The sequence below is a fragment of the Engystomops pustulosus genome, chromosome 5 (assembly GCF_040894005.1).
Source record: "Engystomops pustulosus chromosome 5, aEngPut4.maternal, whole genome shotgun sequence".
Classification (NCBI taxonomy): domain Eukaryota; kingdom Metazoa; phylum Chordata; class Amphibia; order Anura; family Leptodactylidae; genus Engystomops; species Engystomops pustulosus.
The window spans coordinates 68,946,962-68,974,575 of record NC_092415.1 but is presented as its reverse complement, the minus strand read 5'-3'; the positions used below and the strand labels follow the sequence as shown (position 1 = coordinate 68,974,575).

At 42.6% G+C, this 27,614-nt stretch overlaps 1 protein-coding gene across 2 annotated transcripts in view; it reads right to left on the bottom strand.

Annotated features, from left to right (window-relative positions):
• Nucleotides 1-27,614, bottom strand: part of DOK6 (docking protein 6) — a 329,352-nt gene that overhangs the window by 144,776 nt on the left and 156,962 nt on the right. For both annotated transcript variants that reach the window (XM_072152306.1, XM_072152307.1), the window contains exon 5: nt 16,093-16,282. In XM_072152306.1, coding sequence (XP_072008407.1) covers nt 16,093-16,282 — 190 coding nt within the window. The remainder of the gene's footprint in view (nt 1-16,092; nt 16,283-27,614) is intronic.

Here is a 27,614-nt window from a genome sequence, read left to right as displayed (position 1 = left end):
TTTAATTGCAAGGATGTTTTCACTGCAAAGACCGCTTGATTCCCCTCTTCTTAGGCGCGTTCTCAAAAGCTCTTGCGGCAAGCCCCTTCTATTTTTCCTGATAGTTCCACAAGCCCCTGTAGCAGCAGAATGCAGGTGCTTGTACAAGGGGACACTGGTGTAAAAATTATCAGTGTATAGATGATACCCCTTATTTAACAGAGGCCGCATCAAGTCCCATACGATTTTTCCGCTACAACCTATGTCACTGGGGCATCCTGGGGGGTTTATATCGCGGTCTTTGCCTTCATATACGCGGAAGGCAAAGGTGTACCCAGTACCGCTTTCACATAACTTATACACCTTTATTCCATATTTCGCCCTTTTGGATGGGATAAACTGGCGAAATGAGAGCCTACCCTTATAACTCATAAGGGATTCGTCTACCGCCACATTTATTTCTGGGATGTACGCCGACTTAAATGACTCCTCCAGAAAAGTTATAAGGGGACGTATTTTAAACAAGCGATCACGGCTAGGATCACTGGAAAGGGGGGCCTGCTGGTTATCGTTGAAGTGGAGAAAGCGCATAAGCACCTCAAATCTACTTCTGGGCATTACCGCAGAAAAAATTGGTGTTGCATGTGTGGGGTTTGTTGCCCAGTAAGATCGAATTGAGGGCTTTTTTACCAAACCCATATTCAGTATGAGCCCCAACAATTTTCTGATTTCTTCAATCCTTGTGGGGGTCCAGTTTCTTGCATAGGAGGAAGCTGGATTTTCGGTCAGGAACTGCCGAGCATAAAGATTCGTTTGGATGACAATATGCTCCAAAACTTCGTCCGTTATAAACGTTTTGTAAAATTCTAGGGGGGTAAAATTTTCTACATTTATATTTATCCCTGGTGTGGATGTAAAATCAGGGATATTAGGGGAAAAGGACTCGGTGGGTAGCCACTCCATATATTGTGAAGAGTGATCTGTGTTTTGCGGCTCTCCTCCAACACGCCCTGTGCTTGTGGATGCTACAGTGGCGCTAGCAGTTAGAGAGAGTGCATCACTGTCATCACTGTCACTGCTAAAAAGCATTTCCACCTCAGACGCCGTTTCTGTGTCGCTCTCAGAGTCTGAACATAACATGGCGTATGCTTGCTCCACCGTGTACCTTTGACGAGCCATAGTACACGTGTAGTAAAACTTTTTGTCACAAAAAAACTGATATGTAACTACACACAAAAAAACTGCACTCACAAGAACGGAAAAAATGACACTTATGACACTACCTAACTATATATGTTTTTTTTTTAGTTTTTCTTTTTTTAGTTTTTTGTATTTTTTAAACCAAAAAATTACACGTAAAAAACACTGAAAAAACAAGTAGTGTAACACTACACAAAAAACAGCCAACAAAATGCAACAGTAAGGACAAAGCTAGGGTTGGGGTTACAACTAGGGTTGGGTTACAGCTAGGGTTAGGGTTTCAGCTAGGGTTAGGGTTTCAACAAGGATTAGGGTTTCAGCAAGGGTTAGGGTTTTAGCTAAGGTTACGGTTAGGGTAAAGGTTACAGTTAAGGTTAGGGTTAAAGTTACAGTTAGGAGTGCTAACTGTAAACGTAACCCTAACCCTAACTGTAACCCTAACCCTAACTGTAACCCTACCTGTAACCCTAACTCTACCTGTAACCCTAACCCTACCTGTAACCCTAACCCTACCTGTAACCCTAACCCTACTTGTAACCCTAACCCTACTTGTAACCCTAACCCTAACTGTAACCTAACTGTAGCACTAGTTAGCTAACAAAAAAGGGGGAATATGTGTATGTTTTGGGGTGACTTTCTTCTGTCGCTGTATCCACTTCTCTCTCTCCTCAGAGAAAGTAACAACTGTGAGGAGAGACAGAACTCTGGAAAGCAACAAGTTGCTGTGACCACTGTGATTGGTTTTCACAGTGGTCACATGGTCGGAGACCAATTTCATTGGTCTCCCTTATTTCAATAGAATATTCAGTGATGTCAGCACCCTGCGATCCATATGGCAGGGTGCTGGTAGTTAGCAGAGGGATTGTTCTCCCTCTGCATCTAAAATAAAATGTATATCAGCACCCTGCGATCCATGCAGGGTGCTGATCGTTAGCAGAGGGAGTGCGCTCCCTCTGCATCCACTAAGACACCGCGGTCTGTGTATGACCGCGGTGTCTAAGGGGTTACAATGGGGCTGAAGCCCCCTGTTAGACATTGGCACCCTGCGATCTATGCAGGGTGCCTCTTATTCATTCGGCATTCAGCCGATCATTGGCAGAGGGAGCGCGCTCCCTCTGCATACACTAAGACACCGCGGTCTGTGTGTGACCGCGGTGTCTAAGGGGTTACAATGCCCCAGAAGGTAATAGGCACCCTGCAATCAATGCAGGGTGCCTCCGATTCAGTCGGCATGGTGCCGATCGTTGGCAGAGGGAGCGCGCTCCCTCTGCATCCACTAAGACACCGCGGTCTGTGTATGACCGCGGTGTCTAAGGGGTTAAAATGGGGCTGAAGCCCCCTGTTAGACATCGGCACCCTGCGGTTCATGCAGGGTGCCTCTGACTCACTCGGCAGGGTGCCGATTCATTTGGCAGGATGCCGATAGCTAGCAGAGGGAGCGCGCTCCCTCTGCATACACTAAAACACCGCGGTCTGTGTTTGACCGCGGTGTTCAAGGGGTTAAACACCCGGGATCGGAACTTTTCCGATCCCGGGTGTTAGCGCCGGGGCTTGGCTGTGTTAACACAGCTGAACCCCGGCAGAAGCAGGACCCGATGTCCTGCAAACTTCTTCTGATGTGCCGCCGTAGAAAGGCGTCACATCAGAAGAAGTACCCTTAATGACCGCCGTAGAATCCCGATAGGGCGGTCATTAAGGGGTTAAGGACTTTGTGTACTGCCCACATTTGTAAGCAAACAAGGCAAATCAGGCAGCTGAAAAGTTTAGAAAAATGCAAAGTAATATATAATATATGTGTATATCTTTCTGTGTTTATTTTTTCGTATCGATTGCAACTACTTTATTTGTAAAAAAAACTGTAACCCAAATTACAATACATTTTATCTGCAAAGGATACATCCCTCAGCCTGTATTCTTACAAAAATCTTTACAAAAGAATATAGTATAAATTTAGCATTTATAATAAAACACTGGAGATTTAGCTATCCTTGAAGTCCTCTTCAATTTACCAACACAATTAAGTAGACAGAAATTGGAGTGTTTGTGTTTCAAGTCATATACCATGAGGATATGTATAAAAGATGTCCTTAATTCCTTTAAACGAGGATCATCCTCCAAGTCTCCTAAATGTTTGTGGGGAATACAGCAACACATTGCCATTAGACATGCTTAAGGGGGTATTCCCATGAAGACAAAATTTTTAAATATACTCAGGATAACAAAATAACACTTTATCTAAGTCAATGTTATGAACAGATATAATTCCAACCTTTCAGTTCTGGTGTACACAATTTCGGTTGCCCCAGGATCCAACCGTAAATCAGTTGGGTAGGGCACATTGTTCTCCTGTCTGACACTGAACTGATCTCCTCTCTGCTTGCCCCCCCCCTCTTGCATTCCAAGTCGAGCTCACACACAGACACTTTCTGCCGGCAAACAGCAGCATAAGGAGAATTAATCTACAAGCTACAGGCAGATAAGGTTTTAATCTAGGGGAGGTGGAGTGAGGCAAAGCAGAGCTGAGAGTGTATGTTATGTGTGAGATAGCAGAACTGAGAATATAATTTTGTGTTATATGCATGTCATGGATCTCATCATCTCTGATCTGTCTCATCAGTCTTTCTTTGTGTCAGATACTAGTGAATGTTCATAAGCTAAATGAAAGTGTACATAAACCTGAACCCTGATAAACACATTGTCAGCACACAATATCTCACGGCATTAGAGGATTCATAATGTGGCTGTTTAGAGAGTCCCCGCCCACACTCTTGAATTTTACACTGACCGGTAAACCCTTTAAAAAACTTTCTTATACTTGTTTTTAAAGATTTTGGGTTAAGCTTGCCATACAGTATGTCCTTTGTATCTTTGCCCAACAGCTAGCAATTTCTTGACAACCCCCATACATTTTCTTTAACAAGTGTTCATGTTTACTGCCAAAGAAGATTAGTAGTAGATGTAGACTCCAGAGAAGAAAATATTGGGTATGGTAACATCTGCCTAATATGTCTCACCCTTACATCAGAGGAAAGCCTCAATACACAGTACAGTTGTATAGGATAACATTAATCTCATATTTATAGCTGGGTCCATTTCTCCCCAATTATTCTTCTTTTAAATCAACTATTTCTATGCTCTTATTGTTTTTAATTAAAAACAAACTCTTTGGTTGGGTTAAAAGAACTAGTACAACCTTTCAATGTCTTTAATTTTTGCTTTTTCTGAGCTTAGGAGTTCAGTTCGCAGATTTTCCTTCTCTACTAAATAGTGTTCCTAGATAATATGTGAGAAATTTTCTTAAAAAAAAAATTTATGGCTTGTGTAGGGCTATAAAACAAACAATTAATAATCACCTATCCAGCTGCCCTGTTCTACTGTGATGCCACCCATCACTGCGGATAAACTATGTATTTACTTGAGGCTGGCGCCTCCATTACAAGCATTGCAACGCACCTGATATACAATAAAACTCATAATATGCCAGGCGCGTGGAAGGCTGGCAGTGAGAGCAGTGCTATGGGAGAACAGGAACACTGAAGGAGGTGTGAGTTTTTTTGTTTTATAGCCCCCAAGCATTAAATATTTTTTTTTAAAACCTGGACAACCTCTTTAACCCCTTAGCGCTCCGTGACCGATATGTACGCCACGGAGCGCAGTGACTTAGTGCTCAGTGGCGGATATATCCACCACCGAGCTGATGCCGGCTCCGCTCTGGATCGGAGCCAAACCGGCATCGGCAAACACGGGGTGCCGGCTGTAACTAACAGCCGGCACTCTAGTGTAACACCTGCGATCGGGGTGGGATCCATTGCGGGTGTGTAACCCATTAAATGCCGCGGTCAGCGCGACCGCAGCATCTAACATGCCTCTGGGGGGTCTTCCCCCCACGATCGCCCCCCCCAAACCATTTTCGGGAGGCGCCGATCATTGCTATGGAAGTGCTGGGGTTCAATCTGGTCCCCAGCACTGCCTGTATGACGTCATCTTACAGGCACAGCGCCAGCCTATGCATTTGCACCCATAGAACAAGTAACGGTCACTTGTTGGGGGTCTCTGTACTTGGGAGAAATTGAAGAACAAATTGTATGGTGGGTTCTCTATTTTTATCTTTTGGAAATGTTTAAATTTTAGGGCTAAATGAACGTATACCCAGCACAATTTGACCATTCTAAATTTCACCTCCATTTTGATTCAATTACTATGAAGATCTCAAGGGGTTAACAATCTTCCTAAAAGCTGTTTCTGATAGTTTTAGGGGTGCAGATTTAAATAGGGGGTTGATAATATAGGGGGTTTTGATGCTAAATATGTAAAATTTCATTCAAAACAGTATTTATCCCCAAAATAGTAAATTCAGAAAATACGGAAAATCGCTATTCGCTTTGTAAGCCGCGTCATATCAAAATAAATTATCCAGACATTTCAAAATTTATGAAAATGTAAAGTAGACATATGGGAAATGTTATTCAGCAACTTATTTAGGTGGTAAATCTATCTACCTGATCAGCCAACCTAGGGTTAAAGTACCCTAGGGAGTCTGAAAAATAGTAAAAGTAAAAATAAAAAAAAGTTAAAAAAAAATTATAACAAAAAAACCTAAAAATGCAATGATAATGATATAAATATAAATAAACAGTAAAAATTATAAACACATTAGGTATCCCCGCGTCCTAAAATGCCAGATCTATCAAAATATAATAACGTTTTTTCACTGCGTTTTACCTGTAGCGGAAAATAACGCTTAAAGTCAAAAATGGTGCTTTTTTGCCATTTTGAAAAATATAAAAAAATCAATAAAAAGTGATCAAAAGATCGCACAGTCCTAAAAATGATAGCAATGAAAACACAAAAAGTTGCAAAAAATGACACCATCACAGCTCCGTACACCAAAGTATGAAAAAGTTATTGGCGCCAGAAAATGGCAAATTTAAAAAAAAAAATTTGTACAGGAGATTTTAATTTTTGTAAATGTATGAAAACATTATAAAACCTAAACAAATTTGGTATCCCCATGATAGCACTGACCCAAAGAATAAAGTAGACCTGTCATTTGTGGTGCACAATAAAAGCTATAAAATTCAAGCCCACAAGAAAATGTTGCAAATGCGTTTTTTCACCATTTTTACAGCATTTGGATTTTTTTCCCTCCTTCCCAGTATACAGCATGGAATATTAAATACCGTCACTTTGAAGTGCAATTTGAAGGTGGTTAGTGAAAAATGGAAGTGAAAAAACTAAGAAGGGCCAAGTAGTTAAGGAGTTAAGGTACAACTTTAAAGTATAAAAACTTTTGCCTAACTCTGCACTAAGAAAAAGTAAGCTTCAACTATGTAGAAGCGAGCAGAAGTTTTACCCTGTTCCCCAGGTTAATCTCCATTTGCCATGCTTTCTAGTTGCCATGGGAAACCGTATAGTACAGATAGAGACGGCAGGAGACTTGTTGAGAAAGGATGTAGGATCTGTATTGATGTTACAAGCATGGTACTTATCACATGCTTCAGGTTGGCCAAGTGCAAACAAGCTATCCTGCATAATGTGAAAGTACCGTATATACTCAAGTATAAGCCGACCCGAGTATAAGCCGAGGCCCCTAATTTTACCACAAAATACTGGGAAAACCTATTGACTCGAGTATAAGCCGAGGGTGGGAAATGCATTGGTCACAGCCAGCCAGCCCCTGCCCCAGTGTATATAGCCAGCCAGCCCCTGCCCCAGTGTGTATAGCCTGCCATCCCCTGCCCCAGTGTATATAGCCTGCCAGCCACTGCCCCAGTGTATATAGCCTGCCAGCCCCTGCCCCAGTGTATATAGCCTGCCAGCCCCTGCCCCAGTGTATATAGCCTGCCAGCCCCTGCCCCAGTGTATATAGCCTGCCAGCCCCTGCCCCAGTGTATATAGCCTGTCAGACCCTGCCCCAGTGTATATAGCCTGCCAGACCCTGCCCCAGTGTATATAGCCTGCCAGACCCTGCCGGACAGATCGCACAGAAGATATACAGGGGTGACCGGAAAGGTGAGTTTAGATATATTTATTTTTTTGACTCGAGTATAAGCCGAGTTTGGGGTTTTCAGCACATTTTTTGTGCTGAAAAACTAGGCTTATACTCGAGTATATAAGGTACATAGTGTGATGCAAAAGACCTTCAGTGATGTCACAAGCATGTGACTCATCAGATGCTTCAGAGAGGCCAAACATGCTGTCCTCTTCTGGATTCAGTGGGGTGAGCTGATGTCACAACCAGGAAGTGTCCACCTACATCAGGAATAGCTCACCTGTGTATTAGCCTTTCGCCATGTCTTGTGCTCCGTGCTCTGCAATTTGAAAATTAAATCCTGCGCTCAGTCCGAAGAAAGTGCGTGGGTGGACTGTTAGTAAATAAGCCCCAATATATGTTTTTAGATGTTTTCTATATTCAATAAAGGAGTATTTAGCATGTAAATCTAGATTTTTCTGTGTTATTCATGATAACCTATACACATCCCCCTTGGTCCTATTCTATCTTTATATATATATATTTTGGATGTCTGGCATGCATAGTGTTTTAAAATTCTTGCATATAGTGAAACATATGTCATGGCAGACCTCCCCTGGTTTGTAGTAACTCTTAGTTGTATGTTTTCTCATGGCTATTGTGGCATAGTATTTATTGATGGGTAGCGGTTTACTACAGATATAGGACTGTCTGTCATATGTTTGAGAATTATTTGGCAATTATATGTATATGTGTGCATACATTGGTAGCTGGGTTTTTTCTATGGACAAACTGTATTTTTTTCAATGTTATTATGTTACTTGTCCAAGAAACATTATATGATTTTAGTATCATTTGATTGTACTGGTGTACTGATTTGTAGTCTGTGGGGAGACATTATTGAACAGATCAACTGAAAAAGAAATGTCAAATGTAAACATTTTCTCTCATAGTTTCTGAAACTGAAAAAGATATGTTACCACTCAGAAGCTAATTTTATTTACATGAGCCCTGGCGTAAAATCTGTCAATCATAATATAACCCTACTCAACAAAACAGCTCCAGAAAGTTAGTCATTATAACACTTAAAGGACACCTGTCATCAGGTCTGTGTCACTAGTCCTGTCACTACTACCTGTTGGAGCAGCTCACAAGGATCCCATCCCAGCCTTTATCTAGTTATTTCATACATTATTCATTGTAAAATCATCTATTCTTTATCATGTAAATGAGGCTGGTCACATGGTCAGAGGCAGTGATGTCACCCCTGTTACCCCTCCCCTCTCCTCCCCCTGCTCATGTCTGTGTGTAATTTATAGTAAAGCATGGCTAGTGTGTGAGTGTGTGTGCTGCATCTGCTGATATGCTGCATCCTCCTAATATACATGAGAGATACAGACATCAGCTACACATGAATCTGACATGTTCTGCTGTAACATGGCTGCCTGGAGCTGTTGTATCTCTCCTAAACACACACACATGCACACACAGGCTGCAGGGGGCGTGGCCACCAGCACCAGGAAGCACATCATTATACAGCCTCACATCATTACACAGGCTGTCAGTCATGCACTGGGGGTGTGGCTGTGCCTCCCACTCATGAATAAGGTGGACAGCTTGAATATGCTAATGCTTCACTGGACATTTCACAGGTCATTTGCATACAGCTTTAGGACCTCATTGCTTAGGTTTACAGGCATGTAGAGGGACAATGAAGGGATATAGGCAATGCTCTCTAATGGCAGTTTATGAAAATATATTTAGTTTAGGGGGGTTATTTTGCATGACGGGTTCTCTTTAAAGGTTCAGTTTCAGCTCAACCCTCACACTGGCAACCCCAGCACTGATGTGCTACCTTTTTAGGGAGGATCACTGCTCCCCAATGATGTTGGTACTTAGCACCATTGACATGTTAGTGCTGGCATGTGCAAGGGCCCCGTGATTTAAACAGTTACTAGTGGGGGTTTGGTTTTGGTTTGGGGAATTATCAAATTCGGGTTCGCCAATTATGTGTCTGCTCATGATAAATGATGCTCCTAGTGACAGACCACATGTGAGAGGAAGGGGAGCAGTATTTTTTTATAGTCATATTAACCATTAACCAAATTTAAATGAGATAAATTTTTCATTTTAACTAATTTTGTGTAATATCAATATTGTGATGTGCCACAAAATGCATTCATAGTAAACATGCATATTTAATTTTATTATTACCATATTTTGAAGATGAACATTCAGTGGATATGCACAACATACAATGAATCATAGGATATTAAGTACGACAGGAAACAATTAGCCTGCCTACCAATCAATAGTAAAATGAAACAAACCTGCCATTTGTCATTCAAAAGTAAAATATGATTAAAATAGGCACTTTCATTTCATGCACACATTTCAGAGAAAGAACACTTATCCTCTAATTCATGTCTCCTGTTTTAGCATGTAATCACACAGTGCTGCACAAAGACCTTGTGCAATAGCCAGGGATTTTGAGTAATGACACGGAAATGCGTACTCATTGGCTAATTTGCATTTTATTATCCAGAATTCCTGTCTTCGGTGGAAGCAGTGGCCTAAATTAGCCAAGACTCACTGATTGCCTGAGCAGTTCTGTGATATGCCATCAGTTCTGAGAAAGTCTGTTTTGCATATAATGCATTTATTATATCTTATAGCATTGATAGCTAATACAAAGATAACGTCCTAACACTACAAAAGCTATTACCTAATCTGTATCCTGAATCACCATATAGAGATGTGTTAATTACTTTTTGTGTTTAGAGCAATTATGAAACTGAGAGGAATGCAAAGAGTAATATTGTAGGATACTGTCTGGAAATATAGCAAGTTAGTATAGTGCAATAAAGTTATATATATATATATATATATATATATATATATATAAATAGTTCAAGTTATATACTAAAAAAAAGTGTAATAAAAGAGGTCATGCATAATAACTTTCTCTTCTACACCAAAGCAAAAGAGAATACACATAAAATCCCCAAAAGTCTGCATTTTATGTCTAGATCATGAATCTTTTTCCTCAAGGTTATATAAATGGGATACACTCCTGCCGTAATAATTTATTCATACAGTTTGTCAGTCACCTTCTCTTTAGTCTACATGTCTTACTCTAGTCTGCTTATTTGTTTTAATGTCTTTTAGATATTATATATGAAATAAAGACTTTCGTTATAGACTTTTTCATGTAAGTAGTGTATTCTTTTGTCCTGGTTTGTTGATGACTTGCTGTCATGAAAGGGTAGTGAGGTCTGCTTTGCTAACATTATCATTGATCACACCTCTATTAATATCACTTTATTCGACATGTGTAGCATTTGAGGCCAAAAATACACATTTGTATCAGAAAAAAACATAACAAGGGCTTATAATATTTTCATGTGGAATAAAAAATAAAAATGAAAGCAAACCCCCTCCTCCCCCCAAAAACACGTATTTCAACCTTATTTTCTGTTTGCAATGCATTTTTGGCTTCCACTTTAATTCTATAGCAATAAATAATGAATATATATATATATCCTATTGATAATAAGGTACTGCTCAATGTACCCATAAGATCATGGTGAGTGGAGCAGTATGTCATGCAACCGCCAAGAACAGAGCTAGATGTGATCCAGTATTGAAACTCCTAAGAGCAATGACTACAAGGTGTCAAACAAAGGGAAGAGGTTTCTCTGCCAGTTTATTGGACCCTTATATTTTGATGCAACTACATGGTGCCAATAAATGTATATGGTATTTGAGACTAGACACTGTGTAACTTCTCACATACTGATCTCTGCTCAGAACATTTAAAGGTAAGGTATAATTTAAGATGAAAAACTTTACAAATTTCTTGTTTTTTAGTCTTAGTTTTGAATAAATTTAGTAAAAATATTTAATAGTAAAAAATAAAAACATTAGCAAATTCTGTTAAGAGCTGCAATGACATTGGTCTGATGAAATGATAAAACGATAATAGGATTTGGACTAACATACTGTAGTATTCTTCCTTTGACATTGTACAACCCTTTGAGAAAAGCATATAAAGAAAGTCTTTAATACCTGTGGTGTCCCTGGTAAAATAGGTAAAAGGACAAATATAAGTAACTGCAGATTACTTTTTAAGATACATCTTTTTTTTGCAATGTAGACTACAGTTCAATTTTATAAATCTGGTTACTGTACTGGGACATCAGCCAGATATTTTGGCTGTTGCAGCCAGAGATTTTTTTGCAGAGAAAGGAGAAGCTTGTTAGTTTTAGTATGTCACAAGTCACAAGGAAGTATGGAGAGGCATCATTGGCTAAGCTGTTATATAAAAAAAAAAAAAATCATAAACATGCTATGTATCACCACAATCTTTCAAGTTATTGCTGGCGTTGGACCCCATAATGGAAAATAGCACCCAAATGTCCTAAATGCCATTTTTTTGCCATTTTGAAACATATAAATAAATTTATAAAAATAATCAAATGGTCAATGGTCGTTCAGTCCTCAAAATGGTAGCAATGAAAATGTCAGCTCATCTTACAAGAAATGACACCCTACTCAGTTCTGTACACTGAAGTTTTTAAAATGTATAAAAACGAAATAAAACCGGTATAAATTTGATATCGCTGTGATTGTAGAGACCAAAAGAATAAAAAAGAAGTGTCATTTGGAGTGCACAGTGAAAGCCATAAAAACCGAATCCACAGAATATTGACGCACATGTGTTTTTGTTTGCAATATCAAGCCATCACACAGCTCTGTATACGCAAAAATAAAAAATATTTTTGAAGGTGGGGAGTGAAAATAGCAATAAAGGGCCAAGTCATTAAAGGGAACCTGTCATCAGCAATTGTCCTAATAAACCACTACCAGAATATTGTCACACAGCCAAACATCTTCAATATGTTGAAATAGGAGCACAATAAAGTTCAGGTGCTGGTAGTGGGAGATTATATTATTAGGGTAACAGACAGGGCAATCTCTAACGAAGACCATGCATACCGAACAGTGGCCCACAGTTTGCCTGTGTAGTGTGCAGAGGGATTCAGGATTTCAGGCACACTTTCTTCATTAATTTGGCGCTCCCTACAGTGCCCTGACAGAGTGCAACAACTTTTTTGGTGTACCTTTAACATAGGGCTTGCAACACAATTCTGTCAGACTTTGTCAGACTAAGCACCAAAATGCCCATTTCATTGCAGAAATTTGTGTTGCATGAAGAGTAGTGCAGCCACGCCACAAAAGGGTTAATTGCACCAAACATATGTCAAATACCAGTGCAAGCAGTTTGCACCGAAAAGAACGTGCAAGGTCCACCAGAAAACTGGCACAAGCACCTTAGTAAATGCGGGCCAGTGTTTTGTTTGCGTAGTGCTTGGGATCAGCATCTTGTGGATTGGGTTGACCGATTACTGGGAAGGGCTGGTAAGGGTACAGCAATCTTGGTCCACATTGGCAGTAATGACAAAGTGAGAGGTAGGTGGAAGGTCCTCAAAAATGATTTCAGGAACTTAGGACAAGCTCAGGGTGGAGACCTTAAAGGCACTTTTCTCTGAAATACTGCCTGTAACATGTGCTAAACCAGAAAGGCTGCAGGAGATTAGAGTGATAAACAAGTGCCTAACCCAGCTAGAAGTGGGGTGCTGCCCCAAAACGACTAAAAAAGACAGATTACCAGGCCCTGATGGAAATGCTAAGAAGAGCAACCAAGATTATTAGGGCAATGGGCAGAGTACAATACAATAATTCTAAAAATTGTGTTACTTTAGCTTAGAAAAGCAACAGCTAAGGGGAGAATTTATTACAATGTACATATGAGGAAGAATGCAAATAAGTTTTCCAAGGTGTTAAATGGAAAACAATACCTCCTTTTGCTACCTTGAAAGGCAGCCCCCTTAACATCAAGTATGACTTACAAGAAGTCTAAAAATATGATGTGGGATTAAGCCAAACCAGTATATCTATTCCATAAGGAACAGACTCCCAATTGTAGACAGCACTGTTTCGACCTGATTGGGTCTCCTCAGTACAGCGTAGGCTTAATCCCACATCATATTTTTAGACTTCTTGTAAGTCATACTTGATGTTAAGGGGGCTGCCTTTCAAGGTAGCAAAAGGAGGTATTGTTTTCCATTTAACACCTTGGAAAACTTATTTGCATTCTTCCCAGAATTCCCTAGTGGAGCATTATGGCTTTAAGTCTCCACACGCCTTTAAGGTGGCCTTAATTGGCATTGTCTCCTTAAGGAGAACACCTACTGTCTGTCCCTAGTCAATAGCCTCTCACATAGCCAAATCAGTTCCCTACGCTGTACTGAGAAGACCCAATCAGGTCGAAACAGTGCTGTCTACAGTTGGGAGTCTGTTCCTTATGGAATAGATATACTGGTTTGGCTTAATCCCACATCATATTTTTAGACTTCTTGTAAGTCATACTTGATGTTAAGGGGGCTGCCTTTCAAGGTAGCAAAAGGAGGTATTGTTTTCCATTTAACACCTTGGAAAACTTATTTGCATTCTTCCCAGAATTCCCTAGTGGAGCATTATGGCTTTAAGTCTCCACACGCCTTTAAGGTGGCCTTAATTGGCATTGTCTCCTTAAGGAGAACACCTACTGTCTGTCCCTAGTCAATAGCCTCTCACATAGCCAAATCAGTTCCCTATGCTGTACTGAGGAGACCCAATCAGGTCGAAACAGTGCTGTCTACAGTTGGGAGTCTGTTCCTTATGGAATAGATATACTGGTTTGGCTTAATCCCACATCATATTTTTAGACTTCTTGTAAGTCATACTTGATGTTAAGGGGGCTGCCTTTCAAGGTAGCAAAAGGAGGTATTGTTTTCCATTTAACACCTTGGAAAACTTATTTGCATTCTTCCCAGAATTCCCTAGTGGAGCATTATGGCTTTAAGTCTCCACACGCCTTTAAGGTGGCCTTAATTGGCATTGTCTCCTTAAGGAGAACACCTACTGTCTGTCCCAATGTACATATGAATCGACATTACAGAGAGTAGAGGCGGTTCGACCATTGTCATAGAGAGGGATTCTTTCCTGTAAGAGCAGTGAGACTACGGGACTAAGCGGTTGTTATGGTTGACATGTTTGTACATGCTCAAGAGGGACCTGGATGGCTTTTTTGAGAACAAATATATCACGGGTTATGGGAAAAAACATTTTTTTAATCCTAAAGGTTGGACTTGATTGACGTGCATCAAGTCTGGGAGAGTAAAATGAAGGTCTATTTAGATCTTAAAAGACACCAGAAATTGCATAATATGTAAAAAGTCGTATAGCTTTTTAATCTATTTTATGGTTTATTTAGTTTCTATAACATGATCAACTTAAGCATTCCCTTCAGAAGTAAAAGTTCTTTAAAGTAAACAATAAATAAAGTAAACAAGGAAGAGAAATTTAATGCAGGACAGTGCAGTGCAATACAAAAATAATTGTAAGAAAAACATAACAAGAATGCATAAGTCTCCTCACATAAGTCTTTTGCTTTGTACAATCATAAGTACATATTTTCTACCTACTATTGCATACCAAACTGCAATAAACTTTCTTCATCCAGTTTTGGGCTTCACCCCTGGGGGGCTTAAGGGCCAAAAAATGATGTGTTTGTTGACACACATATGTTCAATCCAGGTTGTAAGGATTAATTGTGACCTCAGACAAAAAGTATGATATTCCTCCTACACTTCAACATAAGTCTATTACATTACAATTGCATTGATAGGATACATCAAGATTATCAGGGTATGTATAATCGGAGTCATCAAGGGACAGAATCTGGGTGCTGCCCTTGTAAGGGCAGGATTTTGGGGCACTGTGGTGTCAGCTTAGATAGCAAATGATTTTAGCTGCTCCCACAGATACAAAGGATCCCTAATACTCCAGTTTATTTGGCCAATGAAACAAGACTGTGGTAAGACCGTTCTCTTTTTGCTGCGCATTGGCGGTCATGAGCACATGATTGGGCTTTTTCACTCAATTTTGTTGATTTGTGTTGGCACTATATTGTGTTGAGTTTTACCTTGATACATTGAGTAAAAGCTAGGTTTTAGCCTTGTTGACGGTTGTTAGACTGTTGAAGATATTGCATTACAATACACAAGTCTTAAGAAACATGTTTAGTCAATTATGGTCTAGCTAGCTACTATAATTTCCAAAAATATTGGATAAAGACGGCAATTTCTACAATTAACAGAGTGTAGTTAACACCTTGTAGAAGAATACACAGATGGGCAGAATTTCTAGGGTGAAGTTGCAGACTCTATTATATTGTGAACATTTCCGATAATAATGAATAGGAATGGAATGTGATCATTATACTTGACCAACAGCCCAAGTAGTGATATATACAAGTAAGCAACACGCAGCTTTATACAGGTAAAACATTTTAGAAAGTTTACATTCCTCCCTCTTTATATAGTGGGCCAGATGAATTTTTAAAGTTCATTAAAGGGGCATTCTTATTTTGGAAAATTAATGCTATTGTTTGCACAATGAGAAGTTATACAAATTTCCAATATACTCCTCACGCTGTTCTAGATCTTGCTGTCATTCTACCAGTGGATAGAACTAGATTTACTTCCAGTGGTTAGAAATCTGACCATGGTCACACAGATCTGTGGCTCCTTAGTATCAGAGAGTAATCAGAGCTGTGGGTTATCATGAGCCATGCCCATGTGTGGTCAGATTTCTGAAGTAAACATAGAAGGTTTTTATAGCAGGACAGCAAGCAGAGATCTCGAAAATCGCTAGGAATTGATACAGAAAGTATATTGGAAAATTGTATAACTTTTCATTATACAAACAAAAACATTTATTTGCTGAAATAGAAGTACCCTTTTAAGGAGAAGGTTATTTGGTTAAAGAAGATAAACCAAGTAAATTAGAAGAAACCCACAGTTACCAATTCCCATAAAAAAACACAAAATGCTTACCTTCCTGATTCAAAGGTGAACCATGTAGAGTCCCTTCCATATCTTCTTAAAGAGCTCAAAGGCCACATAACCAATTTAACTTTTGCATTGTGAACATCCCACAGGTAGATGTTTTCATGTGTGATCTGCATTGTGCATTCCCCATAGATGTCTAGATTTGGTGTTGGCATAAGATACACATTGAACCTCTCTAGAAAAAAATTGAGAAAGCAGAAAGTAAGTAAAACTGTGTTCAATAACTTCACTAATCTGACATAAAAGCTTTCAAACAACTATAGAAATGGGCATCCCTACGGTACATGGTCCACAATAGTTATTTCAAACTCATGATTCCTTTCTTAGTTAGGCCCCCTTTAGGAAGCGACGGTGAAACGTACGTCGGGGTGCTGTGGTGGTGGTCTGGTGACTTGAACCCTATTGGTAGGCACTTGTGGGCTATATTGTACCCTGGTTTGGGCATCGGCTATACTTCTACCATTTACTATTTGACTATCCCTCATGTGCCTGTTTTGTGATATCCCATTGTGGAATGCATTGTTTCTACTACTTTTTGACCACCACCCTTCTGTTTTGTTGTTTCTGTGGTTTTAATTATGTTTTTATCATATCTTTTGGAGTGTAAGTTTGTTGTATAATAAAGTTTCTATTGATTTCATAACAATATGGTATTTGTATATTGATAGTGATTAACTACTTAGATCCTATATACTGCCTTTTGGTATTTATCTCTTGATTGGTATAGGGATTACAATTGATTGTAGAGGGTATCTTTATTGGTATTCATCATTAGTTAGATTTTATTCCTCATAAACGCAGTCACGTCAACGATAAATCTTTTGTTTCTGAGATCTATGCAACTTTTTTTTACAACATCCCATATATATCTTACATTAACACTTTCATGGAATGCATAATTAGAAACCATGTTAATTGTACATTTTTTGGCAATAGTCATCTCTCCTTGACATCATGTATCACTCCAAGTGAAAGCAAATATTGTGAAGATTATTTAGTCGAATGTGGGAAAAATACTGCAAACAATGAATTAAAAAAAAATTGTTCTACTAGCAATTGTTTTTGTAACTCATCAGCATGTAAAATGAAACAAACAAACTAAATCAAATCATATTTGGTGTCACCACCATATACCTTTAAAATATCATTAGGTTCACATGCACATTTTCATCAGAAAAAAAGCGCCACTGGCATGTTAATGGCGGTGCGCTTGTGTTGGCAGCATATAAAGGGTTAGTACTAGAGATGAGCGAACATGCTCGTCCGAGCTTGATGCTCGGTCGAGCATTAGGGTACTCGAAACTGCTCGTTGCTCGGACGAATACTTCGCCCGCTCGAGAAAATGGCAGCTCCCGCCGTTTTGCTTTTTGGCGGCCAGAAACAGAGCCAATCACAAGCCAGGAGACTCTGCACTCCACCCAGCATGACGTGGTACCCTTACACGTCGATAGCAGTGGTTGGCTGGCCAGATCAGGTGACCCTGGGATAGACTAGCCGCTGCCCGCGCTGCTCGGATCATTCTGTGTCTGGATGCCGCTAGGGAGAGAGCTGCTGGTGGTCAGGGAAAGCGTTAGGGTGTTCTATTAGCTTACTGTTAGGCAGGAGTGATTCTCAAAGAACCCAACAGCCCTTCTTAGGGCTACAATAACGTTCTACTTTTTTTATTTTAATTTGCATCTAGTACCATTTTGTGAGGAATTAGCAGGGGGACTTGCTACCGTTGTGTTTAGCTCTTAGTGGCACACATATCCATAGCAAAGACCGAAGTGGGAAAATTTAGTAGGGGTTGGATTTCAATTAGGCACTAACTCAGTGTCATCTCATCTGGCATAGTAGTGTGCTTTGATACTTGGCTAGAAAATAGCCATAGGAGAATACAAAGAGCTTACTTACGCATACAGTAGCGTTCTATATATTTGATTTCTGGTTGATCTGCTGGTGGCTGTACTTTCTGCAGTGCATGTACTAGCCAATTCTGAGCAATTTGTAGTGAGACTTGCGACCGCTGTGTTCTGCGCTTAGTGACGCACATATCCATAGCAAAGACCGAAGTGGGAAAATTTAGTAGGGGTTGGATTTCAATTAGGCACTAACTCAGTGTCATCTCATCTGGCATAGTAGTGTGCTTTGATACTTGGCTAGAAAATAGCCATAGGAGAATACAAAGAGCTTACTTACGCATACAGTAGCGTTCTATATATTTGATTTCTGGTTGATCTGCTGGTGGCTGTACTTTCTGCAGTGCATGTACTAGCCAATTCTGAGCAATTTGTAGTGAGACTTGCGACCGCTGTGTTCTGCGCTTAGTGACGCACATATCCATAGCAAAGACCGAAGTGGGAAAATTTAGTAGGGGTTGGATTTCAATTAGGCACTAACTCAGTGTCATCTCATCTGGCATAGTAGTGTGCTTTGATACTTGGCTAGAAAATAGCCATAGGAGAATACAAAGAGCTTACTTACGCATACAGTAGCGTTCTATATATTTGATTTCTGGTTGATCTGCTGGTGGCTGTACTTTCTGCAGTGCATGTACTAGCCAATTCTGAGCAATTTGTAGTGAGACTTGCGACCGCTGTGTTCTGCGCTTAGTGACGCACATATCCATAGCAAAGACCGAAGTGGGAAAATTTAGTAGGGGTTGGATTTCAATTAGGCACTAACTCAGTGTCATCTCATCTGGCATAGTAGTGTGCTTTGATACTTGGCTAGAAAATAGCCATAGGAGAATACAAAGAGCTTACTTACGCATACAGTAGCGTTCTATATATTTGATTTCTGGTTGATCTGCTGGTGGCTGTACTTTCTGCAGTGCATGTACTAGCCAATTCTGAGCAATTTGTAGTGAGACTTGCGACCGCTGTGTTCTGCGCTTAGTGACGCACATATCCATAGCAAAGACCGAAGTGGGAAAATTTAGTAGGGGTTGGATTTCAATTAGGCACTAACTCAGTGTCATCTCATCTGGCATAGTAGTGTGCTTTGATACTTGGCTAGAAAATAGCCATAGGAGAATACAAAGAGCTTACTTACGCATACAGTAGCGTTCTATATATTTGATTTCTGGTTGATCTGCTGGTGGCTGTACTTTCTGCAGTGCATGTACTAGCCAATTCTGAGCAATTTGTAGTGAGACTTGCGACCGCTGTGTTCTGCGCTTAGTGACGCACATATCCATAGCAAAGACCGAAGTGGGAAAATTTAGTAGGGGTTGGATTTCAATTAGGCACTAACTCAGTGTCATCTCATCTGGCATAGTAGTGTGCTTTGATACTTGGCTAGAAAATAGCCATAGGAGAATACAAAGAGCTTACTTACGCATACAGTAGCGTTCTATATATTTGATTTCTGGTTGATCTGCTGGTGGCTGTACTTTCTGCAGTGCATGTACTAGCCAATTCTGAGCAATTTGTAGTGAGACTTGCGACCGCTGTGTTCTGCGCTTAGTGACGCACATATCCATAGCAAAGACCGAAGTGGGAAAATTTAGTAGGGGTTGGATTTCAATTAGGCACTAACTCAGTGTCATCTCATCTGGCATAGTAGTGTGCTTTGATACTTGGCTAGAAAATAGCCATAGGAGAATACAAAGAGCTTACTTACGCATACAGTAGCGTTCTATATATTTGATTTCTGGTTGATCTGCTGGTGGCTGTACTTTCTGCAGTGCATGTACTAGCCAATTCTGAGCAATTTGTAGTGAGACTTGCGACCGCTGTGTTCTGCGCTTAGTGACGCACATATCCATAGCAAAGACCGAAGTGGGAAAATTTAGTAGGGGTTGGATTTCAATTAGGCACTAACTCAGTGTCATCTCATCTGGCATAGTAGTGTGCTTTGATACTTGGCTAGAAAATAGCCATAGGAGAATACAAAGAGCTTACTTACGCATACAGTAGCGTTCTATATATTTGATTTCTGGTTGATCTGCTGGTGGCTGTACTTTCTGCAGTGCATGTACTAGCCAATTCTGAGCAATTTGTAGTGAGACTTGCGACCGCTGTGTTCTGCGCTTAGTGACGCACATATCCATAGCAAAGACCGAAGTGGGAAAATTTAGTAGGGGTTGGATTTCAATTAGGCACTAACTCAGTGTCATCTCATCTGGCATAGTAGTGTGCTTTGATACTTGGCTAGAAAATAGCCATAGCAATAGGATAGCATTGTTTGGTTTTAAAAACTCAAAAAAAAACAAAAAACACAAAAAAAAAAAAAAAACAAAAAAAAAAAAAAAAAGTAAAAAAAAAAATAAAGTTATAACTCTCATTTTAAAAATGTTTAACCCGAGGGCTAGGGGTAGAGGAGGAGGGCGGGGACGTGGGCGTCCAACTACTGCAGGGGTCAGAGGCCGTGGTCCTGGGCGGGGTGAGACACCACCTGCTGATGAGGGAGCAGGGGAACGCCGCAGAGCTACACTCCCTAGGTTCATGTCTGAAGTTACTGGGACTCGTGGTAGAGCACTGTTGAGGCCAGAGCAGTGCGAACAGGTGATGTCGTGGATTGCTGACAATGCTTCGAGCAATTTGTCCACCACCAGTCAGTCTTCCACGCAGTCCACCCATGTCACCGAAATCGCCACTCCTCCAGCTCCTGCACCTCAGCCTCCTCCCCCCCAGTCTGCCCCCTCCCAGGAAAATTTGGCATTTGAACCGGCATACTCTGAGGAACTGTTTTCTGGACCCTTCCCACAGTCACAAACCACTTGTCCGGTTGCTGCTGAGCAATTTTCCGATGCCCAGGTTTTCCAACAGTCACAGTCTGTGGGTGATGATGACCTTCTTGACGTAGTGGAAGTGTGTAAAGAGGTGTCCGACGATGAGGAGACACGGTTGTCAGACAGTGGGGAAGTTGTTGTCAGGGCAGGAAGTCCGAGGGGGGAGCAGACTGAGGGATCGGAGGATGATGAGGTGACAGACCCAAGCTGGGTTGAGAGGCCGGGTGAACACAGTGCTTCTGAGACGGAGGAGAGTCCTCGACCAGAACAGGTTGGAAGAGGCAGTGGTGGGGCCAGACGGAGAGGCAGGGCCAGAGCTGGTGCATCAGCGCCAAATGTGTCAACTAGTGAAGCTCCCGTGGCGAGGGCTCCTGCGGCGAGGGCTAGATCTTCAGAAGTCTGGAGGTTCTTTAAGGAAACACCGGATGACCGACGGACTGTGGTGTGCAACATTTGCCAAACCAGGCTCAGCAGGGGTTCCACCACTACTAGCTTAACTACCACCAGTATGCGCAGGCATATGAATGCTAAACACCCCACTCAGTGGCAACAAGCCCGTTCACCTCCGGCCGTGCACACCACTGCTCCTTCCCCTGTGTCAGCTGCTAGTCAGCCCCCTGCCCAGGACCCTGCCACAAAAACCCCATCGTCGCCTCCACGATCCTCCACAGCATCCACCAGCGTTCAGCTCTCCATACCCCAGACGCTGGAGCGGAAACGCAAATATAGTGCAACCCACCCGCACGCCCAAGCCCTTAATGTGCACATCTCCAGATTGCTTAGCCTGGAGATGCTGCCCTATAGGCTAGTAGAGACCGAGGCCTTTCGCAACCTCATGGCGGCGGCCGCCCCTCGGTATTCGGTCCCCAGCCGCCACTACTTTTCCCGATGTGCCGTCCCAGCCCTGCACCAGCACGTGTCAGACAACATCATCCGTGCCCTGACCAACGCCGTTTCTGACAAGGTCCACCTGACCACGGACACGTGGACGAGTGCTGCCGGGCAGGGCCACTATATATCGCTGACGGCACATTGGGTTAACTTGGTGGAGGCTGGGACCGAGTCTGACACTGGGGCTGCTCATATACTGCCGACGCCGAGGATTGCGGGGCCTACCTCGGTCCAGGTGTTTCAGGCCTACTATGCCTCCTCCTCCTCCCACCCCTCCTCCACCTCCTCCTCCGAACTACCATCCGTGGGCACGGCGCCATCAGTCGGTAGCTCTAGGCACAGCAGCAGTGCCGTCGCTAAGCGACAGCAGGCGGTGCTCAAACTGCTGAGCCTAGGCGACAAAAGGCACACCGCCCAAGAGCTATTACAGGGCATCACGGCGCAGACTGATCTGTGGCTGGCACCGCTGAACCTCAAGCCGGGAATGGTTGTGTGTGACAACGGCCGTAACCTGGTGGCGGCTCTGCAACTCGGCAGACTGACACATGTGCCATGCCTGGCCCATGTGTTAAATCTGATAGTTCAGCGTTTCCTCAAGACATACCCCAATCTGTCTGATTTGCTCACGAAGGTGCGCCGCATCTGTGCGCATTTCAGGAAGTCCAGCCCAGATGCTGCCACTCTCAGGGCAGCGCAGCGCCGCCTCCAACTGCCCGCTCACCGACTGTTGTGCGACGTGCCCACGAGGTGGAATTCAACACTGACCATGTTATCCAGAGTTTACCAGCAGCGCAGAGCGATTGTAGACTGCCAGATGTCAACTTCCACCAGAACTGGTAGTCAGGTCAGTCAGCTTCCTCAAGTCTACAATGAGGAGTGGACGTGGATGTCTGATATCTGTCAGGTGCTGAGTAACTTTGAGGAGTCAACACAGATGGTCAGTGGCGATGCCGCCATCATCAGCCTCACCATCCCGCTGCTTGGCCTGTTGAAAAACTCTCTGGTCAGCATGAAGTCGGAAGCTTTGCGCTCGTCACAAGAGACAGGGGAAGAATATTCCCTTGTTGATAGCCAAAGCACCCTCAGGTCTGTTTCTCAGCGCATATCGGAGGAGGTGGAGGTGGAGGAGGATGAGGAGGAAGAGTAGGAGAATGTTGGTGAGACACAAGAGGGGACCATTGTTGAGTCCTTTACTGTTCAGCGTGTATGGGCAGAAGAAGAGGAGTTGGAGGAGTTGGAGGAGGAGGAAATGGACAGTCAGGCCAGTGAGGGGAGTGAATTCTTACGCGTTGGTACTCTGGCGCATATGGCAGATTTCATGCTAGGCTGCCTATCCCGTGACCCTCGCGTTCAAAGAATTTATTCCAGCACCGATTACTGGGTGTTCACTCTCCTGGACCCACGGTACAAGCAAAATCTTTCCACTCTCATCCCTGCAGAGGAAAGGAGTGTGAGAATGCATGAATACCAGCAGGCCCTGGTGCACAAGCTGAAACAGTATTTCCCTTCTGACAGCGCTAGCGGCAGAGTGCGTAGTTCTGCGGGACAAGTAGCGAGGGAGAGTAGGCGAGCAGGCAGCTTGTCCAGCACTGGCAAGGGTACGCTTTACAAGGCTTTTGCCAGCTTTATGTCACCCCAGCAAGACACTGTCACCTGTCCCCAGTCTCGGCAGAGTAGGGCTGATCTTTACAGAAAGATGGTGAGGGAGTACGTAGCTGACCATACCATCGTCCTAAATGATCACACAGCTCCCTACAACTACTGGGTTTCAAAGCTGGACATGTGGCACGAACTGGCGCTGTACGCCTTGGAGGTTCTTGCCTGCCCTGCCGCTAGCGTCTTGTCCGAGCGGGTTTTCAGTGCAGCTGGTGGCATCATCACCGATAAGCGTACACGCCTGTCGACTGACAGCGCTGACAGGCTGACGCTTATTAAAATGAATAAAGGCTGGATTTCTCAGAATTTCCAATCTCCACCAGGTGAAGGAAGCTCAACCTGAATAATTGATCCACTCCTCCTCCTCCTCAATTTCCTCCTTCTCCTCCTCTTTGTACAGTAAAGCAGAGGAAAATGGCTATTTTTTGACAGGGCCCACTGGCTCTTGCTATAGTACTTCATGCATTTAATTTTTCTGGAGGGCCACCTACCCGGTCCTCTGTTTGAAACAATTTTTGTGAGTGCCACATACAGGCACTCAATCTATTCCATTTTACTGCAGGGCCACCTACCTGCTCCTCTGGTTTGAAACATTTTTGTGACTGCCACATACAGGCACTCAATCTATTCCATTTTACTGGAGGGCCACCTACCTGCTCCTCTGGTTTGAAAAATTTTTGGGACTGCCACATACAGGCACTCAATCTATTCCATTTTACTGCAGGGCCACCTACCTGCTCCTCTGGTTTGAAACATTTTTGGGACTGCCACATACAGGCACTCAATCTATTCCATTTTACTGCAGGGCCACCTACCTGCTCCTCTGGTTTGAAACATTTTTGGGACTGCCACATACAGGCACTCAATCTATTCCATTTTACTGGAGGGCCACCTACCTGCTCCTCTGGTTTGAAAAATGTTTGGGACTGCCACATACAGGCACTATCCAAATTAAATTGTCTCCATAGCAGCCTCCACACGTTGTCTCCATTGCTACCTCCAAAAGTCGTCCATATAGCTGCCTCCATACATCGTCCCTTTATCAAACGAGGTGTGTCAGGCAGAAATTTGGGTTGTTTTCATGGATTCCACATCAAAGTTGTTAACTTTGTCGCCACCCTGCTGTGTTATCCACAAAATATACTGGCAAACTTTTACCATTTAGGGATATTATTTCAGCGCTTCTTGCGCATCTGTTTACATTCCCCTCACCCGGCATATCCTAAACTTATAAGAACGCTACTACACTTGATCTTATACAAAAGGTTCTTAGAAGTGCTGTTTGGGGAGTAGCCTAGAGACAGGGGCTTGAATTGGCGAAAGCTCGCCTGGCAGCGGAGCGCCAGCTCCATGCGCATCATGCGCTTCTTGCGCATCTGTTTACATTCCCCTCACCCGGCATATCCTAAACTTATAAGAACGCTACTACACTTGATCTTATACAAAAGGTTCTTAGAAGTGCTGTTTGGGGAGTAGCCTAGAGACAGGGGCTTGAATTGGCGAAAGCTCGCCTGGCAGCGGAGCGCCAGCTCCATGCGCATCATGCGCTTCTTGCGCATCTGTTTACATTCCCCTCACCCGCCATATCCCAAACTTATAAGAACGCTACTACACTTAACTTGGTGCAGGCTGGGACCGAGTCTGACCCTGGGGCTGGTCATATACTGCCGACGCAGAGAATTGCGGGGCCTACCTCGGTCCAGGTCTCAAAGGCCTACTATACCTCCTCCCACCCCTCCTCCACCTCCTCCTCCTCCGAATTACCATCCGTGGGCATGGCGCCATCAGTCGGTAGCTCTAGGCACAGCAGCAGTGCCGTCGCTAAGCGACAGCAGGCGGTGCTGAAACTGCTGAGCCTAGGCGATAAAAGGCACACCGCCCAAGAGCTATTACAGGGCATTCCACATCAAAGTTGTTAACTTTGTCGCCACCCTGCTGTGTAATCCACAAAATATACTTGCAAACTTTTACCATTTAGGGATATTATTTCAGCGCTTCTTGCGCATCTGTTTACATTCCCCTCACCCGCCATATCCTAAACTTATAAGAACGCTACTACACTTGATCTTATACAAAAGGTTCTTAGAAGTGCTGTTTGGGGAGTAGCCTAGAGACAGGGGCTTGGATTGGCAAAAGCTCGCCTGGCTGCAGAGCGCCAGCTCCATCCCAAGATCCAACTAACATAGTTGCAGCACCTTTAATCTACTACTAGTTCACTGCCTCCATAATAATAATAATAATAATCTTTATTTATATAGCGTCATCATATTCTGTAGCGCTTTACAAATCATAGGAAACAAATACAAATGTAATGTAACAGAGCACAACATTTGTATGGAACAACAGGAGTGAGGTCCCTGCTCGCCAGAGCTTACGGTTTATGAAGATGATGGGGTAACACGAGGTAAAAGAATATTTAATGGTCAAGCCATTCTTCTTAGGGAATAGAAAAAAATATAATAAATGGAATTGCTGTCGCTTGAACCACTCAGCCGTCATCTTATATACCAGGTCCAGGGTGAATGGGACTGCAGAGAAGTCTGGTGCCTGTTGGTTGCTGGATAACAGATGGGAGGACGACACAGGACGGGTTAGTAGAAGAGTTAAAACTTCATGCAGTTAATGAGTGTTATAGGCTTGCCTAAAGAAATGGGTTTTAAGAGCACGTTTGAAACTTTGGAGGTTAGGTATTAGTCTGATAGTCCAGGGCAGAGCATTCCATAGAATTGGTGCAGCTCTAGAGAAGTCTTGGAGACGCGAGTGGGAGGTCCGCACTAGGGTAGAGGTTAATCTAAGATCACTGGCGGATCTAAGAGCACGGGTTGGGCGATAGACTGAGATAAGAGAGGAGAGGTAGGGGGGTGCAGCATTATACAGAGCTTTATGGATGAGGGTTATTATTATTTTAAACTGTATTCGAAAGGAGACTGGCAGCCAGTGCAGCGACTGGCATGAACTGTAAGCATACATGGTCCCCTTATCAAACGAGCTGTGTCAGGCAGAATTTTGGGTTGTTTTCATGGCTTCCATGTTAACTTTGTCGCCACCCTGCTGTGTAATCCACAAAATATACTGGCAAACTTTTATCATGTACCGATATTATTTGAGCGCTTCTTGCTCACCTCCTTTGGTTCCTCTCTGACACCCATTGGTTTGAAGCCTGAGTCCAATTAGGGTATGTCGCCATGCCACTCTCTAGCCTGCTGCCGCTGCCTCTGCCTCTGCATGCCGTCCCCTATAGTGTCAGGGTCAATTATTGGATGTTTTACATGCTATCTAGCTTCATTCTGTCACTCTGTCATGGCCATGCTGTTGCCCATAATTTCGGCATAATGGTGCGATTAAGCAGCCTCAGAGGCATCCATGCATGCTGCCCCTGCTGTTTCCTGTCCATTTCCGTGGTGTTTCCATCCTTTTCTGAGGTTCCCAGGTGTTTGGCCAAGCTTCCCTGTGCAGAGCCTTGGTCCCCTTGAAAAATGCTCGAGTCTCCCATTGACTTCAATGGGGTTCGTTATTCGAGACGAGCACTCGAGCATCGGGAAAAGTTCGTCTCGAATAACGAGTACCCGAGCATTTTAGTGTTCGCTCATCTCTAGTTAGTACCCATGATTGGTGCCAACAGTGATCACAGGTGTTAATGGCGGAAAGGGGGTGGTGAGACAAACACTGAAATCTGAACACTAGGGGAAAAGTGGTTCTTTGAGAAAACAGATATGGCAGGAGGGAGGTGGGTTCTCTTTAATGCAGAGCAATACAAATAGACAAACGGTTATTGTTTATTTTATTTAAAAATCAGAAATGTCTATTTTAGTCATCCACATCACTGTTAGTTATGCAGAACTCTAATACTGAAGACCGACAAGGAGCAGACAAGCAATATTTCTTATCATTAATGGTTAATTATGTTCCAAAAGCTGTAATATAATGATAATGAAACAGACACAAAAGGAAATGGCTTTTAAGAATTATTAGTGTAATCAATAGGAGCACATGAAAAATGTGACTGTTAAATTGCTTTAGGCTTGTCATTGGTTATATCATTCATTCTGCTGACAAGTCTGTTCCAAGTGCAGCAAAACCTACAAACACTACCACATTAAATATTCAACAAGTTTCCATACAAATGTACTGCGGAGCGAGATCAGAATCACAAATAAGAAAAAAGGATTATAATACAAACACCAAATCCCAAAATAAAGAATTTACTTTAGTGTTGCATAATGTATTGTTAAATTATATTTCATTC